Source organism: Magnusiomyces paraingens (genome assembly GCF_902498895.1).
Source record: "Magnusiomyces paraingens strain CBS 517.90 genome assembly, contig: contig3, whole genome shotgun sequence".
Taxonomy (NCBI): Eukaryota; Fungi; Ascomycota; class Dipodascomycetes; order Dipodascales; family Dipodascaceae; genus Magnusiomyces; species Magnusiomyces paraingens.
Genome location: NW_022474069.1, coordinates 4,062,798 through 4,089,330, shown reverse-complemented (window position 1 = coordinate 4,089,330; position 26,533 = coordinate 4,062,798). Strand labels below are relative to the sequence as shown.

The 26,533-nt window shown below is 35.6% G+C and overlaps 7 protein-coding genes across 7 annotated transcripts; 3 read left to right on the top strand and 4 right to left on the bottom strand.

The window, feature by feature from the left end:
* Window positions 1-375: 375 nt before the first annotated feature.
* Window positions 376-1,284, bottom strand: SAPINGB_P004560 (uncharacterized protein; the record flags this gene model as incomplete). The annotated part of the gene is made up of 1 exon (XM_031999275.1): window positions 376-1,284. One exon carries the CDS (start codon window positions 1,282-1,284, stop codon window positions 376-378), a length of 909 nt encoding a protein of 302 aa, XP_031855166.1.
* Window positions 1,285-3,163: 1,879 nt separating this feature from the next.
* On the top strand, window positions 3,164-4,870 carry SAPINGB_P004559 (uncharacterized protein; the record flags this gene model as incomplete). The annotated part of the gene is made up of 1 exon (XM_031999274.1): window positions 3,164-4,870. The coding sequence occupies one exon, from the start codon at window positions 3,164-3,166 to the stop codon at window positions 4,868-4,870; it is 1,707 nt and encodes a 568-aa protein (XP_031855165.1).
* A 516-nt stretch (window positions 4,871-5,386) lies between these two features.
* On the bottom strand, window positions 5,387-6,553 carry SAPINGB_P004558 (uncharacterized protein; the record flags this gene model as incomplete). The annotated part of the gene is made up of 1 exon (XM_031999273.1): window positions 5,387-6,553. One exon carries the CDS (start codon window positions 6,551-6,553, stop codon window positions 5,387-5,389), a length of 1,167 nt encoding a protein of 388 aa, XP_031855164.1.
* A 1,010-nt stretch (window positions 6,554-7,563) lies between these two features.
* On the top strand, window positions 7,564-9,059 carry SAPINGB_P004557 (uncharacterized protein; the record flags this gene model as incomplete). Its single annotated transcript, XM_031999272.1, has 2 exons — window positions 7,564-8,876; window positions 8,957-9,059. The coding sequence occupies 2 exons, from the start codon at window positions 7,564-7,566 to the stop codon at window positions 9,057-9,059; spliced, it is 1,416 nt and encodes a 471-aa protein (XP_031855163.1).
* Window positions 9,060-9,314: 255 nt separating this feature from the next.
* Window positions 9,315-9,900, bottom strand: SAPINGB_P004556 (uncharacterized protein; the record flags this gene model as incomplete). The annotated part of the gene is made up of 2 exons (XM_031999271.1): window positions 9,315-9,745; window positions 9,816-9,900. The coding sequence occupies 2 exons, from the start codon at window positions 9,898-9,900 to the stop codon at window positions 9,315-9,317; spliced, it is 516 nt and encodes a 171-aa protein (XP_031855162.1).
* Window positions 9,901-11,344: 1,444 nt separating this feature from the next.
* On the bottom strand, window positions 11,345-17,983 carry SAPINGB_P004555 (uncharacterized protein; the record flags this gene model as incomplete). The annotated part of the gene is made up of 1 exon (XM_031999270.1): window positions 11,345-17,983. One exon carries the CDS (start codon window positions 17,981-17,983, stop codon window positions 11,345-11,347), a length of 6,639 nt encoding a protein of 2,212 aa, XP_031855161.1.
* Window positions 17,984-23,905: 5,922 nt separating this feature from the next.
* On the top strand, window positions 23,906-26,119 carry SAPINGB_P004554 (uncharacterized protein; the record flags this gene model as incomplete). The annotated part of the gene is made up of 1 exon (XM_031999269.1): window positions 23,906-26,119. The coding sequence occupies one exon, from the start codon at window positions 23,906-23,908 to the stop codon at window positions 26,117-26,119; it is 2,214 nt and encodes a 737-aa protein (XP_031855160.1).
* Window positions 26,120-26,533: the final 414 nt, after the last annotated feature.

Below are 26,533 nucleotides of genomic sequence, written 5' to 3'. Positions count from 1 at the left end.
TTATTTAATTTTTTTTTTTGGTAAGAAACAATTTTGAAAAAAAAAAAAGTATAAATTTGGACTTTTCCCTGATCTTTTTCTTCTTCTTCTTTTTTTTTTCTTCTTTTTTTTCTTTAATCATAGCTTATAAAACAAGTCTTTTATTCACTTTGTTGCTTCGTGTTACAGATGGACATATGAAGGGGAAAAAAAGACAAGATTAAATGTCAAACGCTTACCTCATACCGAAGCCAGAATTATTTTCCTCAACTCTGCGATTTGGTATCTGAGCTTTTGATACATTTTTTCAATTTTAAAAAAAAGATTTATTAAGAATTTGAAGAATCTTTGGTTTAATCAGAAAAATGCTTTTTTTTTTTTTTTTCTTTACTCTATTTAATCTATAATTATTGTATCGGTCGACTTGCTTGACGCCTTTTCTACATGCAAACTCGTCTTGGACGGTGTCTTTTTAGACTTTGGCCGACTCTTGTCAGATGATAAACTCTTGGGTTCTGTATTTTCATCTGTTGCCGCTTCTGCCACCCGTTTGGCCTTTTTGGACGACTTACCTTCCATGGAAAGTCGCTTTTGTTTAAGCGACAGTTTGGATTGATTAACGGCCGCACTACTATCCCCCCCAAGATTGGGCCGTTTATTACTTTTTTCTTGTGCCTTGGGTGTTGCAGATAATTTCTTGCTAGATTCTTCCTCAAGAGCTCCCCTTTTTTTACTGCTGGTCTGCGATTTGGACATGGTCATGCTCTTTTTCGACTTGGAACTCTTTTTCAGTGTCGTCTTATTACTTGATCCCTTAACAGACCCTCCCTCTACTGCTTTGTCTTGAACTTGGGTCGTACACAACAGTTCCCGAGAAAGCCCCACTTGTAACGTATCCACAAACTCGTGCAGTGTATGTGCCAGCGGCTCCACATGGTTCTGCTGTTGCATAATTAACTGTCGGTACGCACTCTGGGGGTTCTTATTATTGGGTTCACCTAGAGTTTGGCCGACTGCTTTTGTGATTGCAGTAGTCAGCATCACAAGTTTGTGGTAGGGTGATTGTACCGGTGCTGGTGGAGGAATTTTCTGTTTGGCCTGGCGTGGGGTTGTTTCTGGTACTGCTGAGCGAGAAAGCCGACTCACTTTTTTGAGGGGGTGGCTGCCCGATGTTTTTTTGGAATGCCTGTAGATTTCATAAGATACAGCGAGCCCATCCATACCAAAATTTGTTGTTGAAGCTCCACCGTTTTGTTTGTTGGTAGTGGTAGTGGTGTTTGTGGCCCGTCTTAGATTGTTGGCCATTGTTGGTGATTAGATTTTATTTTTATTTTTATTTTAAAACATTAAAAATATTAAAAAAAAATTTGAAAAAATTATTTTAAAACTATTTAGTGTTGGATGGAATAAAAAAAAAAATTCAATGAAGGGAAATGTTTTTTATATCTAAATAAATTAACGTTAAAAAACAAGGAGATTTAAAAGTTCAAGAGTTTTTCAAAATAAAAATAAAAAGAAGAAACAAAAAACTGGCATTTGAATTTTTTTTTTGGTGCAAACAAGTCTCTCTCTCTCCTTATTGTTAAAAGTTTTGAAAAAATAACCATTGTTTTTTAGGGAGAAAAAACATGAAAATTTCAATCTGATTCTTTTATAATTTTTTTTTTTTTCTAAATCCAGCTATTTCTTTTTATTTTATTGTTTTTATTTTTAAAAAAAAAGGAAATTTAAATTTATTTTTAAATTAAAAAAAAAAAGCATCTTAACTTACCTTAACATCAATGTCCATAAAATCAACAATTCTTTCTCTGTTTTTTTTTTTTTTTTTTTTTTTTGTTCGTTGTTGTTTGGCCAAAGTAAAATTTACCACGATACAAAATACTTTTGTTTTACTTCTGTTGTAAAAGTGCAACCAAATTTGGGTCGGTGGAGACCAATTTTTTATTACACAAAAATTTTAAAAAAAAATTTTTAAAAAAAAAAAAAAATTTCTTCCTCCTCTTAAAATGGCTGTGTGTGTGTGTAAAGAAACCTCTTTGATTCCCCCCCTTAACTTACAGTTTTTTTTAAAAAAAAATCATATTTTTTCTAATTTTTCTTTAAAATAATATATAATCTTTTAATTCATTTCTTCTGTCTAAGTATTCAACTCTTTCTTCAATAAAGGAAAAAAAATTTTATTAAAAAAAAGTTAATCTAAAAAAAAGAATTAGTCAACTCTCCCGAGCGTGAGTCGAACACGCGGCCTCAGGATTACAATGTACTATTACAGTCCCGCGCTCTACCAACTGAGCTATCGAGAGTCGTTTTTAATAATGTTTCTTAAAAAATTGAGCCACCAGAGCTATATATAGAACAATAACAAGTTGCTTACGTAACACGACAATTTTTTATATGGGCTAGCCTGCAGGTGATTGCGGGCCGTATCTCTGGCGGAAGAGATTAAGAAATACATGGGCGTCCGTGAAGATAAGTGGAAATGGGTTGGGAAGGTTTTGGAACCGACAGACTGGTTCTCCCTGTTCCTCGTAAGCTGGCATCAGGGCCCATCTTCCGGGCTACCGGAGACGCACAGAACAGAAACCACCAGTACTAAAAAGGTACAAATGAAAACCGGCAAGTCACATAGTCAGACAATAAAAGGATAGCGCAGATGCTGATGTTATATAGTTCTATAACCCTTGAATAAAAACAAACAAACAAACATTATATGGGCTAAGCTTATCTTTGAACCCTTACCCCATATAACCACCATGTAACAAGGCTTGCTTAATTTTAGTGTCTATAAATTTAAGAACATAAATTTGCCTCCAAAGAGCAGCCAAATCTCATCATCATGGTTCTTGATAAAAAAACCTCTAACGTCTGTAGTTTAACTAATTATCATTAAAGGTTTGTGATAATTTTGGAATAGAAAAAACGATATTACTAATCGGTATAGATATTATTTTATTTTACTTTACTTTATTTTCCTTTTCTATTCTTCACTTTACTTAACTTAACTTAACTTAACTTTCCTTTTTTTTTTTTTTTTTTTTTGCTTTTTTTCTACCCTAATTATTACTTTCTCACCATCATGACGACATCTTTGAATAACCTCCCATTAGATATACATACCTCCCTTTTAGATTTTTTAAAACAAGATGACCTCCATAATCTCAGCAATACATCTCAAAGCCTCCGCATGTTCTACTCTGTACGTAAATGGTCCAAAACAGTAGTTTTCGAAACAAAGAGTGACCTCAAAGTTTTGACCCATTTCGATGTCCCCCTAAAAGTGTTTCTGAACCCTGGAAAGTATAGTTGGTTTGAAACTAAATATATATTTAAAATCCGGTTCATTGGTGAAATTTGGTTTGATTTTGTTGACCAGCTGACACCATGCTTTCTCACTGACGAGTTTTTCTTAAAATATTACCCAAGACTACAAGTAATTGAGTTTCGAAGCCACATATTTGCTCATTTTTTGGAAAGTTCACTACGTGATGGGAAAATGCGGTTTTCCCCGTATTTCTTTTTTTGGAGAAATATGGTCTTTGTTCATCCTTCAAAGACAAAATACGACAGTGCTAAGGTGTTTTTGAATTTAAAATACATTAGTCGGCTTCACCTTGAACTGATTTCATCTAATGATTTGCTAAATAAATTAGAGCAATTACCTAATTTAGAATACCTTAAAATCGATGTTCCGTTTCAACACACAAACAATACTATGGGAAGATACTTTACAGTATTAACCCAAAAGTTTCCAGATACAATCAAGATTTTTATACTTCGATTTCTTCCCATTTCGGAAGTTAATTCTTATGGCTGCCAAAACCTAAAACATTTTGGTTCTACATCCACCAGGTTAGTAATTCCGGATGTGACTGGCATTGAATATCAACTGGTCCAATTTAATCCACCTTTTGTGTTTGATTATTTTTCTTTCCCCAAGGTTTCATACTTTAATCTTCAAGCAAAGTTTTACCACTTTATGAAAATTGAACCTACCATTTCTATTGATATAACTACCCTGGAACTATCTTCTTACGAGCCTTTCCACAGCGTGAGACTTATGAAATTATTATCTGATACTCTTGGAAAGCTTAAGCACTTGCGGCGCATAGACTTGGATTACTGGGCATGTTCTGTAGATCAAATTTGTGGATCTGCAGTTGTACACTCGGTTCTCAATATCTTTATAAATTATAATGGAGAGAATATGAAAAAAATGTTAAAGAAGGGAGTTAAAGCGATTGAGAGAATGCTTTCTTCTGGCCACTTAAGGATTTATAACACTGAAAGTATTTTCAACGCTCGCTATGAACTAGCAGAAACAATTTTACAAATTGCTTTTAATCCATCCGAAGACCTGGCTTTCCCTAATTCTGGTAGCAAATTTCATAAACTATTTCAATGGGTTTGGGTGAATGAAAACATTTTTAAGACAATTCAATCATTAAAGCAACTGGAATATTTCCGCTTGAATTCTAAAAACAATAATTTAATGCCATTTTCTCCGCACTTTTTAGAAATTATTAACGAAAATGAAAATATCAAGCAGGTTTTTGTTAATTTTGGCCTTGAAGATGGGAATGGAAATGGGAATGGGAATGATAATCGTTCTTCATATTCGGGCATAAACGTGTATTATGATTTGAAAAAAAACAATGTTTATCCAAGCACTTTTTGCAATGTCTACCGTGAACTGCTTGAGCTACCATTTGCATACTGCATCGGACTTAATAAACAGTTTCAGAATGATAAAACGAACCTAGAATGTGTTTTTGATTTGGAAAAAATGCGGTTCTTTGCTCCAGAGACAAAGCAGTTGGCTAATGACTGGATGGATAATTGGATTATGGAATTTAAAGAGAAAAGTGGACCTGAGTTTGACGGATGGATTTGATGAATGAATCGTATAGAATCATTTATGACACTTTTTTATTTTTTTGTAATTTAAGTAAAAAAAATATTATAAATTTTTTTTTTTGAGAGAAAAACTGTTTTCTATTTTTGAATCTCCAAGAGGATTATTGAATTTCAGTTATCAAAACGTTTAGGGTTAACCCTATTCTTAATTAGGGATTCGTCCCTTTATTATGACATCATCGCATAAGCATCAACAATAAAATTTGGACCCTAGAAAATATACTAAATTTCCTTAATTTAAAACGTTGTGTTATTATTTTTTTTTTTTTAGAAACAGATTTGCACATGCCTCTAAAATATCTAAATAGTTATGTCTTATTTAATTGTCTAATAAATTAACTAAATTCAGTGATGTTTCTCTCAAAAAAGTAGATTTGTTTTGCCAATAAACTTCATAGTATACAAAAAAAAAAGCAATATACCCTTTCAAAATTTGCATTTATTCTTTATTTCTATATAACCTTATTTTAAAGTCCTTTGTATTTCTCTTATTCTAAAGTTTGGCCTTGGAACTATCACTGTAAAATGGATAGTCAACATACCCCTTGGGTCCCAGGGTATAAAAAGTATCAATGTCCCACTGGTTCCAAGGAAGGTTTTCTCGGAGCCTTCGAACCAAATCAGGATTAGCAATAAAGCCCTTTCCAAACCCAATAATCACCTTATCATCTTTATCGGCCGCATCAATAGCGGTCTGACGCTTGTACCCTTGTGTGCGGATCCATACACCGGTCCAAATGTATCGTACAAACTCAATAGGATGAAGAATAGTGCCGTTGCCCTTGGAATCCTTTCCACGCACAATGTTCTCCACAATATGGATATACGCCAGTCTATTTTTGCCACCGTCTGCAAGCCCGCGAAGTTCAAGCTGCTCAATCAAATACGAAAACTGCGGAATCGAGTTATGGGTAATGGACATACCGCCAAACTTTTCAAATGGACTCAGTCGAATGGCTGTGCGGTCTGCTCCAATTGCTGCAACAATGGCGTCAACAACCTCCAAAGTGAACCGGGCCCGGTTCTCCACAGAACCTCCATACTCGTCGGTTCGCTTGTTAGCTGTGTGTCTGATAAACTGATCCAAGATGTACCCGTTGGCACTGTGGATTTCAATGCCATCAAAGCCGGCTTCAATTGCATTCTTAGCGGCCTGGGCATAATCCTTAACATACTGCTTAATTTCAGCAATGGTCAAAGGGCGAGGAATATGCTTCCCCTTTTCTTTTGTCAATGGTCCAGCGCTATTGGTAAGATCAGGGACATTGGATGATGACACATAATCGTAACCAAGTTCCTTTGTGAGGTAATCATAACCTGCAGCTCTTCCAAGAGCCCACAACTGCATGTAGATAAAAGATCCTTTAGCGTGGACTGCAGATGTTACCTTTTTCCAGCCTTCGATTTGTTCCTTGGACCAAATCCCAGGAACGTTTCTGAACCCACCGGCTCGTGGGGTAATGAAAGTGGCTTCGCTGATAATAAGCGTGCCAGGGCTCGAGGCCCGTTGCTCGTAGTATTCGACCATCAGATCATTGGGGACTGCACCCTTGTTGTTGCAACGGACACGGGTCAGGGGGCCCATGGCGATTCGCTGTTTGATTTCTATGCGACCAACTTTCAGTGGGCGAAAGAGATTAGTATCTAGATCTGCAGACATGATTTAGGATAGATGAGAAGGTGGTTTAAGTGATTTAAGAGAGAAAAGAATGGTTATTGAGTGTAGATTAATAAAAAAAAAAAGGGAAGAAAGAATAAAAGAAGAAAAAAAGAGAGAAATGTATGAAGAATCTTGTAGTTATTTATAATTATAAATGATAAAAGCGAGTCGATTGTATTAATAATCGTCTGGATAGGTATTTTTATGCGAATAAGATTTGTTTTAGGGCTGATTGTTTAATAGGAACAAAAGGACATCTTCCAATTACGTAATTTCATGTTTTTTTTATTTATTTATTAACCCCACTATATCGGTAGTTTCGGGCTTACAAAAAGGATTATTTAAAATGGAGAAATTTTCATCCAGAAAAGAGATTTGGTGGGGCCGAGAAATGGAGATCTTTGAAGCAAAAAAAAAAAAAATGAAGCCGAGACAAGAATTTCTTTAAAACTTTTAGCTGGCCGAACTTCTTAAAGGATAAACTTCTTCCCATGGATAAAAACAACGCCGTTTTTTTGGTGGCGTTTATGAAACTCTTTGATTAGAAGAGGTTATAATTATTTTTATTTTTTTATTTATTAATTAAATTAAATTAAATTAATTTAAATTTAAATTTAAAACTACTTGCAAATTTTCAATTTTCAATTTTCAATTTTCAATTTTTCATACTGATAAGCTGTTGCTACTGCTTTATATAGATTACTGGTAGATCACATTCCTAAAAAGACTACAATTTACGCTGTATGAACAAAAAGCGTATATCCAGGTCTTATCTTAGGCATTGCTCGTGTCAACGCTCTGACAACACACCCTGGACAGATTGATTTGAAATTTAACGAGAATGAGATTTTTGACAAGATCATGAGAATGCCAACAAACAGAGAGAAAGATAAAAAAAAACTATAAAAAGACCTTGAAATCTTGGTCTTTTTCTATTTTTTTTTTTCATTAATATTATTTTTTTTTGCATTCATTCATCTCTTTTCCATCAAAGATTTTATTCTTCAACAATGGAAGCTTTCATACCCGAGTTTTACTACACCCCTAAAACCTATGGAATTGAGGGTCTCCGCTTTAAAGGTTTTGAGCTGGATAACCTTCTTTCAGCAGGTGCAAACTTACAGAAAGCAGAAGATGTCCCCAAATCTACCTGGGGGATCTTCAAGTATCACATGAAGCGATCCATACTTCTTGGTATGCTAAATATTGTTTCCACCACTGATGACGATCCTGTCAAAAAAGCAGATGGTACTATTCTAGACTTGGCAATCATCCTCCTTAATCTGCTCACCAATGTTGTTGCTTGGCTTGATTCTGTCACTGCAGTTTTTAATGATATTATGGATTGGGTCAACAATGTCACCACTTGGATCCAGGACCTTGTTCAATGGTTAATTGATCTTCTTCCCTTTGGCTCTAGTATTAATAAGTATCTCTTTCGCTCAAGGTATTCCGGCTCCAAGTCGTTTGCCTCTTTGATCAAAAGCTTTTCCTCGCCTTCCATATCTATCATCCCTCAAAAGAAACGTGTTCCATCTCCAATTAACCCAACTGATGCTTTCTTGGCCTCCAAAAAAAGCATTGCTCTGGTAATTCAACCTAAGGAATACATTACACCTCCTCCTCCTTTGATGCCTAATGAAAAAGAGCGTGGTAAGTTTTCTGCCGAGCAAATTTCCGCAATTACTGCTGAAATAAAAGAGTATGAACGGAAAGAAAGCGAATTTTTAGAAGCTGAAACAAACCGTCTTGTTGAAGAAGCTGCTTTGATGATTTACTGGTCTTTTGTCTTGAACTTGCAACATATTACTCTTTTTGAAAATAATGCCTATCTTTCTGGTAATAGTACCAAGTTGATTGATGCAGTTAAGCGCAAGTTTCAAAGCACTAATGAAAAAATGCCCAATATGATTTTTGCCGTTCCTTCTCAAAAAACCTTGTATGACGTTATCGGTGGCACTCGCGTTTCTCTTCGCTCCATGGAAATGCTTTCCTCCGAAGAGATTGCACGCGATGCGCAGCAGCGGTTCCCTCATACTCCTACCAATAGTAGCGAGGATGAAGATCTTGGTGGTCCACACAATGTCAAGCTCAAGGTTGTTGTTTTGGATCGCAAAAATGGCAAAAGTCTGACCATGAAGGCTCTCCGTTACACGTGCAAGTTGGTGCAGGAGAAGAAGCTTTTGCCTATCAATGTGGAGCACGCTATGGTGTTGTATTTGAACCAGTTCCACATTACTCCTTTCCAGGCTGTTGTAATTGCTGGTTACCAATGCAGTCTGGAGGGTCTTCCTCCTTTGTCTGTTCGCCAAAGCATTGTTTAGTAAGTTTGTTAAAGTGATGATGATGATGATGATGTTGTTTTTTGTGTTGCTAACTTATTTTTTTTTCTTTTCTTTTTAGTTACGAAAAGAGTACCTCCACGGATCTTACAACCAATGTGCTTTCCAACGCCATCAAGTATGTCATTAAGGAAATTAAGAGAGAAGCTGAGGAAGACAACTGAGTCTACTTGAAATGAATTTCTGCCACATTGAAGAATTGGAAAAAAAAAAAAAAAAAAAGGTTTTTGGTTGCTTTATTTATTAATTCAATAAAAAAAAATAAAAAAATAAAAAAAAAAATAAAAAAAAGGCCTGGCCATTGCTTTTTGCTTGTACTTTTAGTTTTAGTTTTAATTTTGTAAAACCCCATAAGAAATTCCATTTAATTCAATTTATTATACAAAAAATACATTAATATTCATAAAAAGTTGTCCTTCTTAAAGGTGGGCAAGAATGGCATCGACGCCAGAAACACTGACACCTGGGCCGGGTTCCTGTTCAATGTAGGTGACCTTGCCGTGGTCAACAATGATAGCGTAACGAGCAGTTCGGATTCCGAAACCCTTGGAAGAGAGGTCAACCGATTTGCCAATGGCCTTTGAGAAGGCAGCATTGCCATCAGAAGCGAAAATCAGCTGCTTGTAGCCACCGAGAGCCTTACCCCAGGCAGCCTGGACAAAGGGGTCATTTGCGGAAAGAACAATGATTTCATCAGCGCCCTTGGACTTAAGGTCCTTAATCTTCTCAACAAATGGAGGAATGTGATTGGCAGTGCATGTGGGAGTAAAAGCACCTGGGACTGAGACAATAACAACCTTCTTTGAGGGGAACTCTTTCTCAGTATCGTAAGCAATGGGGATACCACAAGCTAAAGCGAGTTAGAAAAGATAAAAAAAGAAAAAATTAAAAGATAGAAAGATGGTAAGAATAGGACATACCAGTGACACCCTCAAGATCAGGGCTGTATGGAATGTAGGTGAACTTGACACCGGAGGGGAATTGATCGCCAACAGAAAGAGCCATTGTTAAATTGAGTAGTAGTGATAGTGGTGGTGGAGGTAGTGATAGTAGTGGGTAAAGTTTAGTATGGAGATGTCCGATGGGGTAAAATGATTTTCAATAAAGGTATATGAAGTTTGGTAAGTAATTAATTGAAAACAATTGAGACTTTATTGATATATTTATATAAATAAAAAGAAGAAGAAGAAGAAGAAGAAGAAAAAAAAAAAGTAGAAAATAGAAAATAGAAAAAAAAAAAAAAAAAAAAAAAAAAAAAAAAAAAAAAAAACTGGAAATCTTTGATGCTTTTTATATGGCAAACAAAAGGACCACTCAATTGAGTTTATTTATTTAAAATATAAAAAAAAAAGGCTTGCGGAGAAGGTTTTTTATTTTATTTTATTTTATTTTATTTTTCTATTTAATTTAATATAATGACGACATTACGTAATGGCCTTGTGTCACTACACATTTTTAACAGGATTTTAGGACATCCGAGCTAGCTGACTAAGATTATTGAGGTAAGGGTTTCTTAAATTTATATAATTTATATAAAATAATTATTTTACCTCCAGACACGAGGATTCTCGATTTCTTATAAATTAATAAGAAAAAAAAAATAGAAAAGAGAAAAGGCGACGTCGTTACGTGATTACGAAAACTTTTTAAAATCTTTAAAATCTTTAAAATCTTCAAAACTATTCAAATACCATCATTATTATTGAGCTTTATTTCTATCTATGAAATCATATCCCTTTAAACTAATAACTGCATTTGCCACCTTAAAAAAAAATTAATAATAATAACTCACATGGTCTCTTAGGTCTTGATTAGAAATCACAAGCATCAATTAATTCTTCTTTGATATATATTACTAAAACAATCAAGGTCTGGTCCACCCTAATACGAACCTTACACTTACAGTTAAAAACTTGAATTAAATTTTTAAACTTTTTTTTTTTTTTTTTCTTTTTTGAAATCTTTTATTCACTCAAATCCTACTTCTTTTTCTTTATGAAATATTCATATGTCATTTATTATAAACCCTTCCTCCGAGTTATTAAAACTTTAGATCATTTAATCAATAAAGCAACTTGGTTTATGAGAGTAAAGTAACAATTAGAAACAAACATCATTTACTACTCTTTTGCCTCTCAATACGAAGTCATTATATATCTTTGAACCCAGCTTAATTGATAATACCTTTTACCAAACTAATTAAATACCAAATCTCAAAGAATTTAAATACCCGAAATTTTTTAAAAAAAAATATTTATTAAATTTTAAATCAATTATATATATATATATAAACAAAAAAAAGTCATCATTCTATCATGTTTTTTTTCCCCCCCCACCCTACGTGGTTATTAATAATTAAGGATGAAAAGAGGAGTGTATGCCTATAAAGATAGCGTCATTTTTTAGTGTTACCGGTAACAGCAACCATTATCATAATGTCATTTTATTTTTAAAAGAGAAGAGCCCAAACAACAAAGAGAGAGCCAAACAGGGCTGCAACATTGATGCCGTACCGACTAGAATTGCTAGTTTGGTCAATTGGTGGTGTGGATGGAGGAACACCAGAAGTTGTGGACTCTGGAATGCCATGAGTCTCAGTAGAGCTCTCAATAGATTCCGTAGTTGATGGAGAGATGACCGAAAAGGTTGTTCCTGTTTCGGTTTCAGCTGAAAATGTATTGTTTCCACCTTCAGGGACACTCTCAGAATTGGACGCTGTCTCTACTGCAGATGAAGACTCTGCAGGAGCATATCCAGTGGTTGTTCCCTCAGCAGGAATCGTGCTGCCGCTCTCACTGTTGGTTTCTACAACAGGAGTCGTCGAAAGGGAAAGAGTAGAAATAAAGTAGGAATGAGATTCTGTTGTCTCAGCAGCGGGCTCGGTACCAGTGCCGGACTCAGAATCAGTAGCAGGCTCAGTAGCAGGTTCAGTGCCAGTGCCTGTAGCGGGCTCAGTACTAGTGGCGGGCTCGGTGCCAGTGGTGGACTCAGTTTCAGGAACGAGCTCACTACCAGTGGTAGGCTCAGTACCAGTGGTAGACTCAGTTTCAGGAACGGGCTCAGTAACAGTGGTAGACTCAGTTTCAGGAACGGGCTCAGTACCAGTGGTGGGCTCAGCAGTAGCAGGCTCAGTTTCTGGGGCGGGCTCAATATCTGTGGTGGATTCAGAGACAACTGGTTCTGTACCAGTAGTAGACTCATTGTTAGAAACAGGTTCAGTACTAGTCGTAGACTCAATACCGGAAACAGATTCAGTTCCACTAGCAAGCTCAGTGTCAGTAGCTGACTCAGTATCAGGGGTGGACTCAGAGACAGCAGACTCGGTGCCAGTAATAGGTTCAGTGCCGGTGGCTGGTTCAGTTCCTATGCTAGACTCAGAGATAGAAGGCTCGGTACCAGTAGTAGTAGACTCACTGTTGGAAGCGGGTTCAATACCAGTAGTAGACTCATTGTTGGAGACAGGTTCAGTATCAGTGGTAGACTCAATACCAGAAGCAGGCTCTGTAACAGTAGTAGAAATAGATTCCGAAAATGAAACGAGAGTTGAAGAACCAATTTCACAGGCTTCAATTGTAGCTGTGGTTGCAAAGCTGTTGACGGTGAGCTTGGGAATAACGTTATTCTTAACATCTGTGTCAATTGTTGGATACTCAGGAGCGCAGATAAGGAGTCCTGCAAGAACAATGTTGTGCTCAGCACCAAAGTAATTCACAAGCTCTTCATCAGAGGCGGAAGCAATGAAAGAATAGATTTGAGAGTAAACAGCGCTGCATCCAGCCTCATCAAGAGGTTCAATGCAACCTGTGATAGAAGAAACAGGAACAGACTCAGTAATAGAAGAAAGAGATTCAGAAGTCTCAGAGTAATTTCCAAAGTCATAAGTAGCAGAAGTCTCCGAGTAATTTCCAAAGTCATAAGTAGCGGAAGTCTCGGAATAATTGCTAAAGTCATAAGTAGAAGAAGTTTCAGAAACAGTGATGGATTCTGAAAGAGAACTAAATTCAGAAACTGAAGTTGATTCCGAGACGCTGATAGAAACATAACTAGAATCAGAACTAGAGCCAGATTCAGATTCAGATTCAGATTCAGATTCAGATTCAGATTCAGAAATGGAAGTCTCAAGCTGGCAAGCTTCAATAGTGGCAGTAGTTGCAAAGTTGTTGCCAGAGAGCTTGGGAATAACGTTCACCTCAACATTGGTCTTGATGACCTCGTATTCAGGAGCACAAATCAAAAGGCCAGCAAGGACAGTGTTGTGATCAGCACCAAAGTAGTTCACCAGTTCCTCGGCAGAAGCAGTGGAGATGAAAGAGTAGACCTCAGTATAAGCAGCACTGCAGCCAGCTTCATCAAGAGGCTCGACGCAACCGGAGGTGGAGGTAGCAGGAACGGATTCAGAAACAGAGATAGTATTTGACTCGGAAACAGGAGAAGAGACAGACTCAGAATTAAAAATAGAACTAGAAATAGATGTCTCAAGCTCACAAGCTTCGATGGTGGCAGTAGTAGCAAAGTTATTACCAGAAAGCTTAGGAATAACATTTGCTTCAACATTTGATTTGATACTCTCAAACTCAGGAGCGCAAATAAGAAGACCAGCAAGAACAGTATTATGCTCCAAACCAAAATAGCTAATGAGCTCCTCAGTAGAAGCAGTGGAAATAGCATTGTAAACCTCTATGTAAGCAGCGCTGCAGCCAGCTTCATCAAGAGGCTCCACACACCCAGGAGTGGAAGTAGCAGGAACAGACTCAGAGATTGAAATAGACTCAGAAACTGAAGTGACCTCGGAAACAGACTGAGAAATAGAAGATTCAGACTCAAAAATGCTGACAGACTCAGAAATTGAAACTGAAGAAGAGACAGAAGACCCAAGCTCGCAGGCTTCAATAGTGGCAGTAGTTGCAAAGTTGTTTTCAGAAAGCTTAGGAACAATGTCTTCATCAACTTGAGACTTAATGTTTTCGTACTCAGGTGCGCACATTAAAAGACCAGCAAGAACAGTGTTGTGGTCAGCGCCGAAGTAGCTCACAAGTTCTTCGGCAGAAGCAGAGGCAATAGCAGTGTAAACTTCAGTGTAAGCAGCACTGCAACCAGCTTCGTCAAGAGGCTCCACACAACCAGTGGCAGAGGTAACCGGAACTGACTCGGAAACAGTAGTTGCCTCGGAAATAGACTGAGAAACAAAAGTAGACTCGGAAATAGAAATAGATTCGGAAGCAGAAGTCTCAAGTTCACAAGCTTCAATTGTGGCAGTAGTAGCAAAGCTGTTTTCAGAAAGTTTTGGAATAACGTTTACTTCAACATTAGTCTTAATGCTTTCGTACTCAGGAGCGCAGATCAAAAGACCAGCAAGGACGGTGTTGTGGTCAGCACTGAAGTAGCTCACGAGCTCATTGGAAGAAGCAGCGGAAATAACAGAGTAAACTTCAGCGTAAGCAGCACTGCAACCAGCTTCGTCAAGAGGCTCCACACAACCAGTGGCAGAACTAACTGGAACGGATTCAGAACCAAAAGAAGATTCAGAACCTGAGTAGTGGGACTCGCTAACAGAAGTGACAATAGACTCAGAGCCAATGAATGACTCAGAAACAGGGAAAGATTCAGAAATAGAAGAAATTTCAGAAACAGGTGAAGATTGGGAGATAGAAGAAATTTCAGAAACAAATGAAGACTCAGACTGAGAAAGAGATTCAGAGACTGAAGTCAACTCGGAAACACTAACAAACTCAGAAATTGAGACAGAGCCAGCAGAAGAAGACTCAAGTGCACAAGATTCAAGGGTAGCAGTAGTGGCAAAATTGTTGGCAGAAAGCTTGGGAATAATGTTTTCCTTGACAGCAGTATCAATTGTTTCATAGTTGGGGGAGCAGATCAAAAGACCAGCAAGAACTGTGTTACGTTCGGCACTAACGTAGTTCACGATTTCCTCAGTAGAAGCAGAGGCAATAGCACTGTAAACCTCGGCGTAAGCATCGCTGCAGCCTGCTTCATCTAGAGGCTCTACACATCCAGTAGTTGAGCTAACAGATTCAGAAACTGATGAAGTCTCAGAGTAATAGACAGCTTCAGAAACTGGTGCCGATCCAGAAATAGAAGGAATATCAGAAACTAGAGAAGATTCAGAAACTGAACTAGGCTCAGAAACACTAACGAACTCAGAAATTGAAACAGAGCCAGTGGTAGAAGACTCAAGTGCACAAGCTTCGATAGTGGCAGTGGTAGCAAAGTTGTTTTCAGAAAGCTTAGGAACAATGTTTTCATCTACTTGCGACTTAATATTTTCGTACTCAGGGGCGCACATTAAAAGACCAGCAAGAACAGTGTTGTGTTCGACACTAAAGTAGCTCACGATTTCCTCAGTAGAAGCAGAGGCAATAGCAGTGTAAACTTCAGTGTAAGCGGCACTGCAGCCAGCTTCGTCAAGAGGGTCGACACAGCCAGTGACAACTGGAGCAGGCTCAGTTGTTGATGATATTTCAAACTCTGAAGAAGCTGAAGATGACTCAATGGTAGAGGATAACTCGACAGCAGAAGACGATTCGACAGCAGAAGACGATTCGACAGCAGAAGACGATTCGATAACTGAAGACGTAACAGCTGAAGTAGACTCAATAGCGGAATATGATTCAACAGCTGAAGATGATTCAATCGTAGAAGTCGATTCGACGGCAGGAGAAGACTGAACAGTGGAAGAAGATTCAACGGCAGAAGATGCCTCGATAGCAGAAGATGATTCAATAGCAGAAGAAGACGACTCGATAGCTGAAGATGATTCGACGGTGGAAGATTCAACGGCAGAAGATGACTCGATAGCAGAAGACGACTCAACGGCGGAAGATGACTCAATAGCAGAAGAAGACTCAATAGCAGAAGAAGACGACTCGATAGCTGAAGATGATGCAATTGCGGAAGACGACTCGATAGCAGAAGACGACTCGATAGCAGAAGACGACTCAACGGCGGAAGATGACTCAATAGCTGAAGATGATTCAACGGTGGAAGATGACTCAACGGCGGAAGATGACTCGATTGCGGAAGATGACTCAACGGTGGAAAATGACTCGATTTCGGAAGACGACTCAACGACGGAAGAAGACTCAAGGGCGGAAGAAGACTCAACAGCAGAAGAAGATTCAATTGCGGAAGAAGACTCAACAGCAGAAGACGACTCGATAGTAGAAGACGACTCAACAGCAGAAGACGACTCGATAGTAGAAGACGACTCGATAGTAGAAGACGACTCAATAGTAGAAGACGACTCGATAGTAGAAGACGACTCGATAGTAGAAGACGACTCAATAGCAGAAGTTGATTCAACAAATGAAGACGATTCGATACCAGAAGAAGTAAATTCGGAGCTGCTTTCTTCGCAAATGGGGATTGTTTGAATTTCCACGCAATCTTCATCAGTCATGGTAGTAGTTTGGTAGCCAATAATGTTGCAGCCAGGAACAGTGGACTCAAACGAAGAAGAGATAATGGAAGAAGACTCAATAGCAGAAGACGACTCAACAGTTGAAGAGGATTCAACAGCTGAAGAGGATTCAACAGCTGAAGATGACTCGATAGAAGAAGATGATTCAATGGCTGAAGATGATTCAAGAGAAGAAGATGATTCAAGAGAAGACGAAACTTCGGAACTACTTTCCTCACAGAGTGGAATAGTTTGAGTTTCAACACAGCCATCGTCATTGATCATAGTTGTGGTTTGGTAACCAACAACATTGCAGCCAATTTCACTTGATTCACTTTCAGAAGAAGAAATAGAAGAAAGATCGTAAGTGCAAGCGTCAATGGTAGCAGTGGTGGGGACATTGTAGGCTGTAAGTGTTGGGACGATGGAGCTTTGAACTTGGCTGCCAACGTTACTGTAAAGGGAGGCACAGATGAGAAGACCGGCAAGAACAATATTGTTGGAAGCAGCAAGGTAAGCAGAGATAGAGGAAGAAGAACCTTGAATGGAAGCTGAAACCTCAGTATAAGCCTGGCTGCACTCAGCTTCGTCAAGAGGATCAAGACAAGAAGTAATAGAAGGTTCAACTAAAGATTCAGTTGAAGATTCAGAAGATTCAGAAGATTCAGAAGACTCAGAAGACTCAGAAGACTCAGAAGACTCAGAAGACTCAGAAGACTCAGAAGACTCAGAAGACTCAGAAGACTCAGAAGACTCAGAAGACTCAGAAGACTCAGAAGACTCAGAAGACTCAGAAGACTCAGAAGACTCAAAAGATTCCGTTGAAGACTCAGCACAAGCAGTAATGGTATATGTCTTGATAGTACCGCATATCAAAGTTGTAGTAGAGTAAGAGTGAGTAGTATATGCACATTCAAGTTCCGAAGACGATGGTTCAACTTCTGAAGAAGATTCGCCAACACAGTAAGCATAGGTCTCTTGTGTAACAGAATCGTCTTCTAATGTGGAAGAGATGATTGAAAACCCGGTGACATCGCAGTCAGAACTAGGAGTGGGAAGGTTACTGACACACACAGGACTTTGAATGTCAACCACTTGTCCATCCTCAACAGTAGTACCAGCAGGAATCATGGTAACTTCGCATTCAGTTTCTGGTTCCACTTCAGTAATTGTCGGCGAAACAGATTCATCAGAAAGTGCATTGATAGAAGACTGTGATGCTTTGTGGTCTTCACACACATGGCAATCACCAACATCTTCGGTCTTGACAACATAATCTGGTTCGACAGGCTTAATAATTACATATGCAACGCAGTATTTAGTAGTAGTCGCTAATCCATTGACAATAACAGATTCTGTGCGCCACTCAGTACACATTGGATCATTTGAAAATCCAGGATATCCTGTTGGTACACAGGCTTGGGTTTGAGTATAAGCAGTTGCATAAACACCATCGGCAGACACTGTGGGAAGGGCGGCAAGAAATTCGGCAGTGAGTGATCGTGCCATAGTTGTTACCTTGTACCATTTAGTGTTTGAAACGATTTCTTCATAATAAACAGATACTATTTCAGAAGGGGATGATCCAGGGACTGGTTGGGGTGCTGCAAAGACTCTGCCAGCAGAGATCAAAGCAGTAACAGCAATTTTCAATAGTTTTGAGGAAACCATGATGATGAGGATGCTAAGATTATGTTAGAATTGTAAGGTTTTAGATATTTATTGTTATTAAGCTATTGTGAATACATACAAATTGAAAACAGCAGTGTAAATTAATTAAGAAAAGGTAGAGTTGTTTTTTTTTTTGGTTGAATTAAGAAATTAATAATAATTAAAAATGAGCCAGTAATTGTAAATTAAAAAAAAAAGAATTAAAGGTTTAAAGAAAGAATTAAATGAAACGAAAGTAAAAGAAACGAAAGTAAAAGAAAGGTAAAAACTTCTACCAGAGAAGTTTAAAAAAAAAGAAGAGAATTAAAAAAAGATACTTCTACCAGAGAAGTTAAAGAAGAAAAGAAGAAAAGAAGAAAAGAAAAGAAAGAAAGACTTAAAGTTGGAGTATTGCTGATTAATTGGTTGCTGCTGAAGAAAGAAAAAAAAAAAAAAAAAAAAAAAAAAGAAGAAAAGATTTGATTTTAAAAGAAAAAATGAGGATATATATATATACAACTATTCATTTGGTCTAAGCTTGTTATTGTTGATATTCATTTTAACCTCAAGTGACAGACCCTTGTTGTTATTTTTCTTAGCCTTGATACATTTGTGATACGTTAGCGCAGTAATCAATACGCAAGTTGACTAATTTGGGTAAGTGCATTAAGGCTTGAAGAGGAAATTAATTCTAACACCATCACCATCACCATCACCATCACCACCACTACTAATTTTTTTTTTTTAATTGAATTCAAACTTTTCAATCAATAAATCTCAATAATTTTATTATAATTTTTTTTTACTTAAAAAATAATAATCAATTAAGAAGGAAAATCTTGAATTATTGTAGCTATGCTAACTTTCAATTTCTTCAATTGATTGATTTCTCTACTTTATTTACCAATTGCAAATTTTTAGAGCGAAAACGGCGCCTTTACTGCAAAGACAAAATGAAAATTAATTCTACAAAATTCATGTGAGGTTATTCACAACAAATATATTATCTCAGTATCAATAACCCTTTGATTCTATTTTTATAATTTTTTTTTGAATGAATGAATGAATGAATGAATGAATGAATGAATCTCTCTACCCTTTCCTAATTTTATCCCTTCACTGCTAAGCCTTTTCATATTAAGCAAGCAAAGTGTATTTGTTGAAACAAGTAAAAAAAAACACGCCTGAAAAAAAACAATGGCGAAGTAATCGTAGACTAAATATATATATTTATATATATATATATATGTCCCGGGAAAAATAAAAGTGATTTTATTTTAAAAATAATGGTGTGAATATATCGTTTGATAATCTAAATAATTGAATTGAAGAATATAATATAAAAAATAAATTGAAGTGAAATGTATTGAATCTGGGAAAATGAAGTTTTCATGTTGATAGTATATAAATGTTAAATATATTTATAGAGCATAAAAAGTAATATAGAGTTAAGCTAGAACATTGGAAGATTTATTTTTTTATTACTAGAAATAGGCGACTTTAATTTTTTTTTTTTTTTTTTTTTTTTTTTTTTGAAAATTATAATGAAAATGATATGATATTATTTAATGGAATAGAACAATAATGATTCTGGAACAATTTTGGTTTTAAAAAAAAAAGGTAAGGATCTACGGAAATTTAGGGTCTTTGCACAGGAGTTAATTGGAAATAAATGCATTTAGGAAATTTGTTCAAAGACATGAAAAAAAATTAATAAGTGAATTAATTGGTAACAGTTGTGATCCATTCATTAATTTAGTATTTTTTTTAAATCAAAAAGAAACTATGATGAGTATTTCTATTTTTATTTTACAATGACGTCTCAAATATGAAAAAAAAAAAAGCGTCTACGGTCTTTTGGTTTGTTAATTTATTTATTTTTTTTTTTTTTGCCCTGGGACATATTTGAAAAGAATCTGACTGGGGTTGAAACCAAAATGATTTGGAGTGGCATATATAGTAAAGAAAAAAAGAAGGTTGAAACATACGCTGTTTGGAAATTTTCGTTTACCAGTTTTTTTTTTTTTTTTGTAAACCTTAAACTTTATTTATTTATCTGTATCTATCTATGATATTCTTACGACTGAATATTGCAATCAAATTTTATCAACAATCATGTAATATTTTTTTTTGATGTCAATGTCATACTACGCTAATTAATATTAGAAATAAAATAAAAAAATAAATAATTCAAATACTCTTATCATCATCATTTAGTTGAAATATACATAGACTCTTAAACTAATGAAAGCTTTTAGAACTTTTGGCAGTCGTGGAGAGGCTCAAGATTGCATGTAAGGCAGTAAGTAATGTGGAATAAGACTAGGAGGGGGGATAACAGTGTGGCCTAAACAGGTTGATTGAATGGGAGTACTTGGATTTACTTTTAGATTTGCAGAGTGGGCCGATCATAACCAAAGATTGTTTATTATTATGATTAATATGATTATTAGTATGAAAAGTTTGTTAATTTAATTAAAAAAAATGTGATATTATTATTGTTTCTTTAAAATTAACATGTATTTGTTTATATCATGAAAATATTTGGATTCCAAAACATTGATATGTTTCAACTTCAAAAGGGCCTTTCCAAAACAAATCCTCGTTATTTTTTTTTCTGTTTAAATATGTGATGAGAGTCACGTTGCTATGCATGCTTATTTAGTTAGTTTCACACACACACACACACACAAAAAAAAAAAAAAGGAGGCCAACATACATTAACGACCCATGTCTGTGCACAGTATGACATTTCACGCCTTGTATTTATAGTTACCTTTGATTATTATAATTGTCAAATTCTTATATATATATATATAAATAAATATATAAATGAATTAAAATTTTAAATTAATAAGAAAAAAAAAAGATATTTTTATAAACACTTTGGTAACTCCTAAAATTTCCGTATAGATGAAAGAAATTGGCAAGGGTCTGGGATAATTAGCCATGAGGCTGGAGCTTAAAAAAAAAAAAAAAAAAAAAAAAAAAAAGAGGGACAAGTGCACATTTAAATAAATAGACTTGGGATATTATTTATTTTTTTTCTCAAGTTTTTTATATATATAAAGAATTCAAAATAATAAATAAGTAAAAACTTTTGATTTTATTCAAAAGGTTTTGCTTATTTTTTTATTTGGAAAGTTTGAAAAGAACCTTTATAATTTTTTTAAGAATCTTCTAATGGTAGATAAATGAAAAAAAAAAAATAAATAAATAATAGAATTATAGTGATTTCAATAAAATTAATTAAAGTTGAAATGTGTTGATATTATTAACATTGATTAGTTTAACACTGTTAAAAACTTTTAATTTTAAAATTATCTTTTTTAAATTGATTGAAAAAAATATTATTATTGTTAGTTAAAGATTATTTTATGATTTTTTTTTTGCACAATGCTCCAAATTTAGCTTGCACATGCAAATGTTCAAACATAATAATCATTCATGGATTCTCATTTTAAAAACAAATTACTTGAGATAATATATATTTAGATTTCATTATTATAATTCACTATTATTTTAACTGCTAAAAAGTATTATCATTACTAGCAAATATTAAATAGTTAACTTTATAAATAACTGGAATTCTTATAAAACCCTCCTTTTTTTTGTTTCTTTAATTGTTCTTCATTGTTTCTTTTTAGAAGAAGATTTGTTAATTAGCCCATTATTAGTGGTTAAAGTGATATTCTTTTTTTTTTTTTAAACATTATGCTGGGCTGGTTGCATTTTAAGACAGTCAATTTATTATTTTATTTTATTTTATTTTTTTGTTCTTTCTAAGTTAATAATAAAGTCCCATTTACAATGAAAATCCCACTTTTTTTTTATTTCTATATTTAAAATCTGAGAATTTAATTTTTCTTTTTCTTTTTTATAAACAAATCTTTCTCCTCAGCCTTGTATCTTAAGTAACAAGTAATATTTCTCTTCCATTACTGTAACTTGAACAATTATCTCACGGCTGTTTTGTGTCTTTGTCAAACTCTTTTCTATTAAGCTTAAATATTATGCGAAATTTGAGACAAATTATCATTAGCCGTATATTTTTTTTACTTTATTATTTTACTTTATTTTATTCTTCTTCTTTTTGATCCAGTAAATATACTTTGATGATTTCTTTTTATTTTATTTACTTATTTTTTGATCAACATGTTATTATATAAAGTTAGAATACTTTATTTTCAATTTGACTTCAAAAGAAGAATAAAAAAAAAATCTTATTGCTGCTACTTTTACAAATCTTCTAGTCTTCTTATTTTTTTTTTATGAGCAAAGTAGCAAATCCAAAAGCGCCTTAAAGTCCAAATGTAAGACGCTTTCTATTTCTTTTGTATATATATATATATAATTATATAAGCATTGACTAATACATGATTATCATTTATTTTTTATGTCTCAAGAATTTGTGACATTACACTATTTAGTTAAACTTAAAAGGGGGGGGGGGTGGAGAGAGACTGAAAGTTGTAGTATTTTTTTGACCGTGCATTCCATTCCTTAAACGGTAAATGCCAAGAATTTAAAAATGTCTGTACAGCCGTATCTACTAGTCTATTTTAGGTAATTCTCTCCAAAAAAGGTTATCGCCTAAAAAAGGTTTTTACTACTGATGTAATTCCCCCCCCACAGACCAAAATGGGGTTTCTTCCCGTTTACACGCGATTTTCATGAATTGTAAATCACACAATTTTTTTTAAAAAAAAAAAAAAAACTCCTGAAAAATATGATAAATGAAATGAAAAAAAAAAACTTGAAATAAAAAAACCCTTAAAAAAAAGTAAGATGAATGTTTATTTTATTTTAATTGATGTCATATGAACTTGAATTTTTAAAATGTTTTTTTTCTTTTTTATTATAAATCCATCTTTGGTAAAGGGATAATAATGTGTATACGCAATTTCAATACGCGATGGGTCAACATGAATAGAATCAGCAACACAAGTTTATTAAGTAAAAAAAAAAAAAAAAAAAGAGATCTTTAATGTAAATATCAAATAAATAAATATATAAAAAAAATAAAGCAATCACATGGGACCAGTAAACATTAAGTTTTTTAAAAAATTTTGATACTTATCGAAAATCAGATCTTAAAAAAAAAAAAAAAACTTTAAATTTAAATTTATATATATTTATATTTATATTTATTTTATTTTATTTTATTTCATTTTTCTTTTATTTAAAGATTTGATATTGAGAACCCTAAAGTAAATAAATAATAAGGGGGGGAATTGAAATAGGAGATAAAAAGTCGCGTCGTCTTTGAATTGGCTTTTTTTTTTTTTTTTTTTTTTTTATTATTAGCGTATATTCATATATCCGGACATATGCCGTATGTAATGCTAGCGTGAATGTATTTAAATAATAATAATATTATTATTATTATTCACCATCATAATCATCATCATCACCATAATATTCCATTTGACGCATCTTTTTAGTGGGACCAAAAGGTGAAGAATAAAAAAAAAAAAAATACTCCATTCCTTATTTTCATCGGTTTTTTTTTTCCTTCCCCCCCCTCTTAACCCCCTTTTACCTAATTTTTTTTTTACTATTATTTTCATTATCGTGATAGTTCTATCTTCTTCCTCTTCTTCTTCTTCTTCCTCTTTTCTCTATCTAAACGTTTTTACGTTTACCTCTTTTTTTTTTTTTTTATTTATTTCTATATGGCTTTTGCTGTGCCAACTATTTACACTCTTTTTTAATCCTCAGCTCAACCTTTAGTCACTCGTTTATTCAACTTTTTCTCTTTTTTTTTTTTTTATTCAACTTTCCTCTTCGTTTCTCAAATCTTTGCGTATTATTATTCAACTTTATTTTTATTTTTTTTTATACAAGTGGTCCATTCTATTCGTCTCCATGTTGTTTCTATAAAATTTTTACCACTCTTAACAACCTTCGTTCCAGCAATCAATCTTAATTACCACTCCTATTATGAAAATTCAAACATACTCTACTGCGTTTCTTACCTTGCTCTCCGCAGTCGCTGCCATTGAAAAACGCGTTTTGCACCATAGACACGGTCTTTCCCATAATGACGCGCTCGAATTAAACAACGTTGCAATCGCTGCTATCCATGACCGGCATCAAAATATCCCCTTCGACAACCTCGATTCCGCATCCGCTGATCTAAAATTCCACGCCAGACATCCTGAAATCCAACGTCTTCACAGCCACGCTACAGCACACAAACGTGCAGACCCAAACCTCATAAACCGAAGCAGCAGTAACAGCAGTTCCTCTTCGTCCTCCGGCCAATGTACTTTCCCCACTGATGTCGGTCTTGTCTCCGTCACACCTGACTGTGAAAACGCCGGCTGGGCAATGTCTCCCAACCAACCATGCTTACCAGGCAACTATTGCCCTTACGCGTGTCCTCCTGGTCAAGTCATGGCTCAATGGGACCCTGAAGCCACTTCTTACACTTACCCGGTATCAATGAATGGCGGTCTTTACTGTAACGAAAATGGTGAAATCGAAAAACCTTTCCCAGAAAAACCCTACTGTGTCGATGGTTCCGGCGCCGGCCTTGTCCAAAACTCTTGTGGAGGTATCGTTTCCTTCTGCCAAACTGTTCTTCCGGGAAATGAAGCTATGCTAATCCCCACTGAAGTCACCTCCGGCTCAACTGAAATCATTGCTGTCCCTGACCCAACCTATTGGCTTAGCACCGCAGCACACTATTACATCAACGCTCCTGGTGTCACCGCCTCAACCGGTTGCATTTGGGGTACCAACGCCAGTCCTGTTGGAAACTGGTCACCCTATGTTGCCGGTGCAAACACAGATGACAGTGGCAACACCTATGTCAAACTTGGTTGGAACCCCGTTTATCTTGAGACTACAACTCCCTTCCGCGATGAGCTCCCAGACTTTGGTATGCGTCTTGTTTGTGACGGTGACTGTGTTGGTCTTCCTTGTGAAATTAACCCTGCCACCGGCGCTGTCAATGATGTCAACTCAACTTTGGCTGCCACCGGTTCCGGAGGTGCTAACTTTTGCGTCGGTACTGCTCAGCCCGGCTCCAAGCTTTATATTGAAGTTTTCGAAGTTAACGGTGTTAGTTCTTCTCCTTCATCTTCTTCCGAAAGTTCGCAAAGTCAAGTTGCTTCGTCCTCCTCATCTGTTGCTGCTTCTTCAACTGTTTCCTCTGAAGAAGTCTCTTCTTCTTCTACTACTACTACTACTACTACTTCCAGCTCAGAGGTTGTTTCGTCTTCTATTGAAGAAACCACTCCTTCTTCCTCTTCTGTTGAGCCCACCTCTTCATCTGTCGAACCAACCTCTTCTTCTGTCGAACCAACTTCTTCTTCAGTTGAGCCAACTTCTTCCACAGTTGAGCCAACTTCTTCATCTGTAGAACCAACTTCCTCTTCTGTTGAACCCACCTCTTCTTCAATTATAGAAACCTCTTCAGAAGAATATTCCTCTACAGTTGAGCCTACCTCTAGCAGTATTCCCAGCAGCAGCTCCGTCGAATCTTCGACACCAATCCCTGAGACAAGTACTGAGATCCCAACTTCTAGTTCCGAGTCCATCTCTACTACTTCCACTTCCACTTCCACTTCCACTTCCACTTCCACTTCCACTTCCACTTCCACTTCTACTTCTACTTCCACTTCTTCTAGCTCAACTCCTAGCTCAACTTCAACTTCAACTTCAACTTCCAGCGCCGTTACTTCTTCATCAAAAAAGGCACATTCCACTGTCGTTATTTCTGCACTTGGAAAGCACGCTCAATATACTGGATCTCTTTCTGTTGTTTCCGGTGTTTCATCTTCTTCTTCGACTAAGGTTTCTTCGTCAACTAAAATTTCGTCGTCAATTGCTTCTTCCAACTCATCAACTTTATCGACTTATAAGGTCTCCACTGTTTCTACACTTTTCACTTCAACTAGCAGAAATGCACTCTATAATATTGCAAACGCTACTGTGAGCTCTGTTTCAATTGAGTCCCCAGCTTCCACCGTAGTCGCATCTGCCTCTACAGATTCCGGCTCAGATGCTGGCTCTACTGAAGGAGCTAGTGCCGCTTCAGGCTCACCCTCTGCAACCACCACTGCAGCAAAATCTTCTGCTAGCAAAAATGTTGTTGTTCCTCTGATTCTGGGGCTGATAGTTGCTTTCATGACTGCTTTCATGATTTAAGGAGATGTAAGGAACGAAAGCAAAGCTTTTTATTTATGATGATAATGATTATGATGATGATGCTATTCAATATAAATCAAAATGACAAACATATTGAGGCATACTTAAAATTAAAATGATTTTTTTTATTTATTGTTTTTAATTTTACAAAAATGTAAAAAAAATATGTAAAAAAAAAAAAAAAAGAGAAAAGTGTTTTATAAAAATGAATTTGAATTTGAATTTGAATTTGAATTTGAATTTACTTGTTGTGGGTAAATTAAATTGGTTAGTTGTACTAAGGTTTGTTACAACCTCAGCATGTAACAAAAATGTGCTACACCCTCCTCCGTTTGTCTAAAAAAAAACTCGGCATATCGTCTCAATATTTCTCAATTTTTGTTTTTTTGTTTTTTTTTTTGCCTCCATTAACAA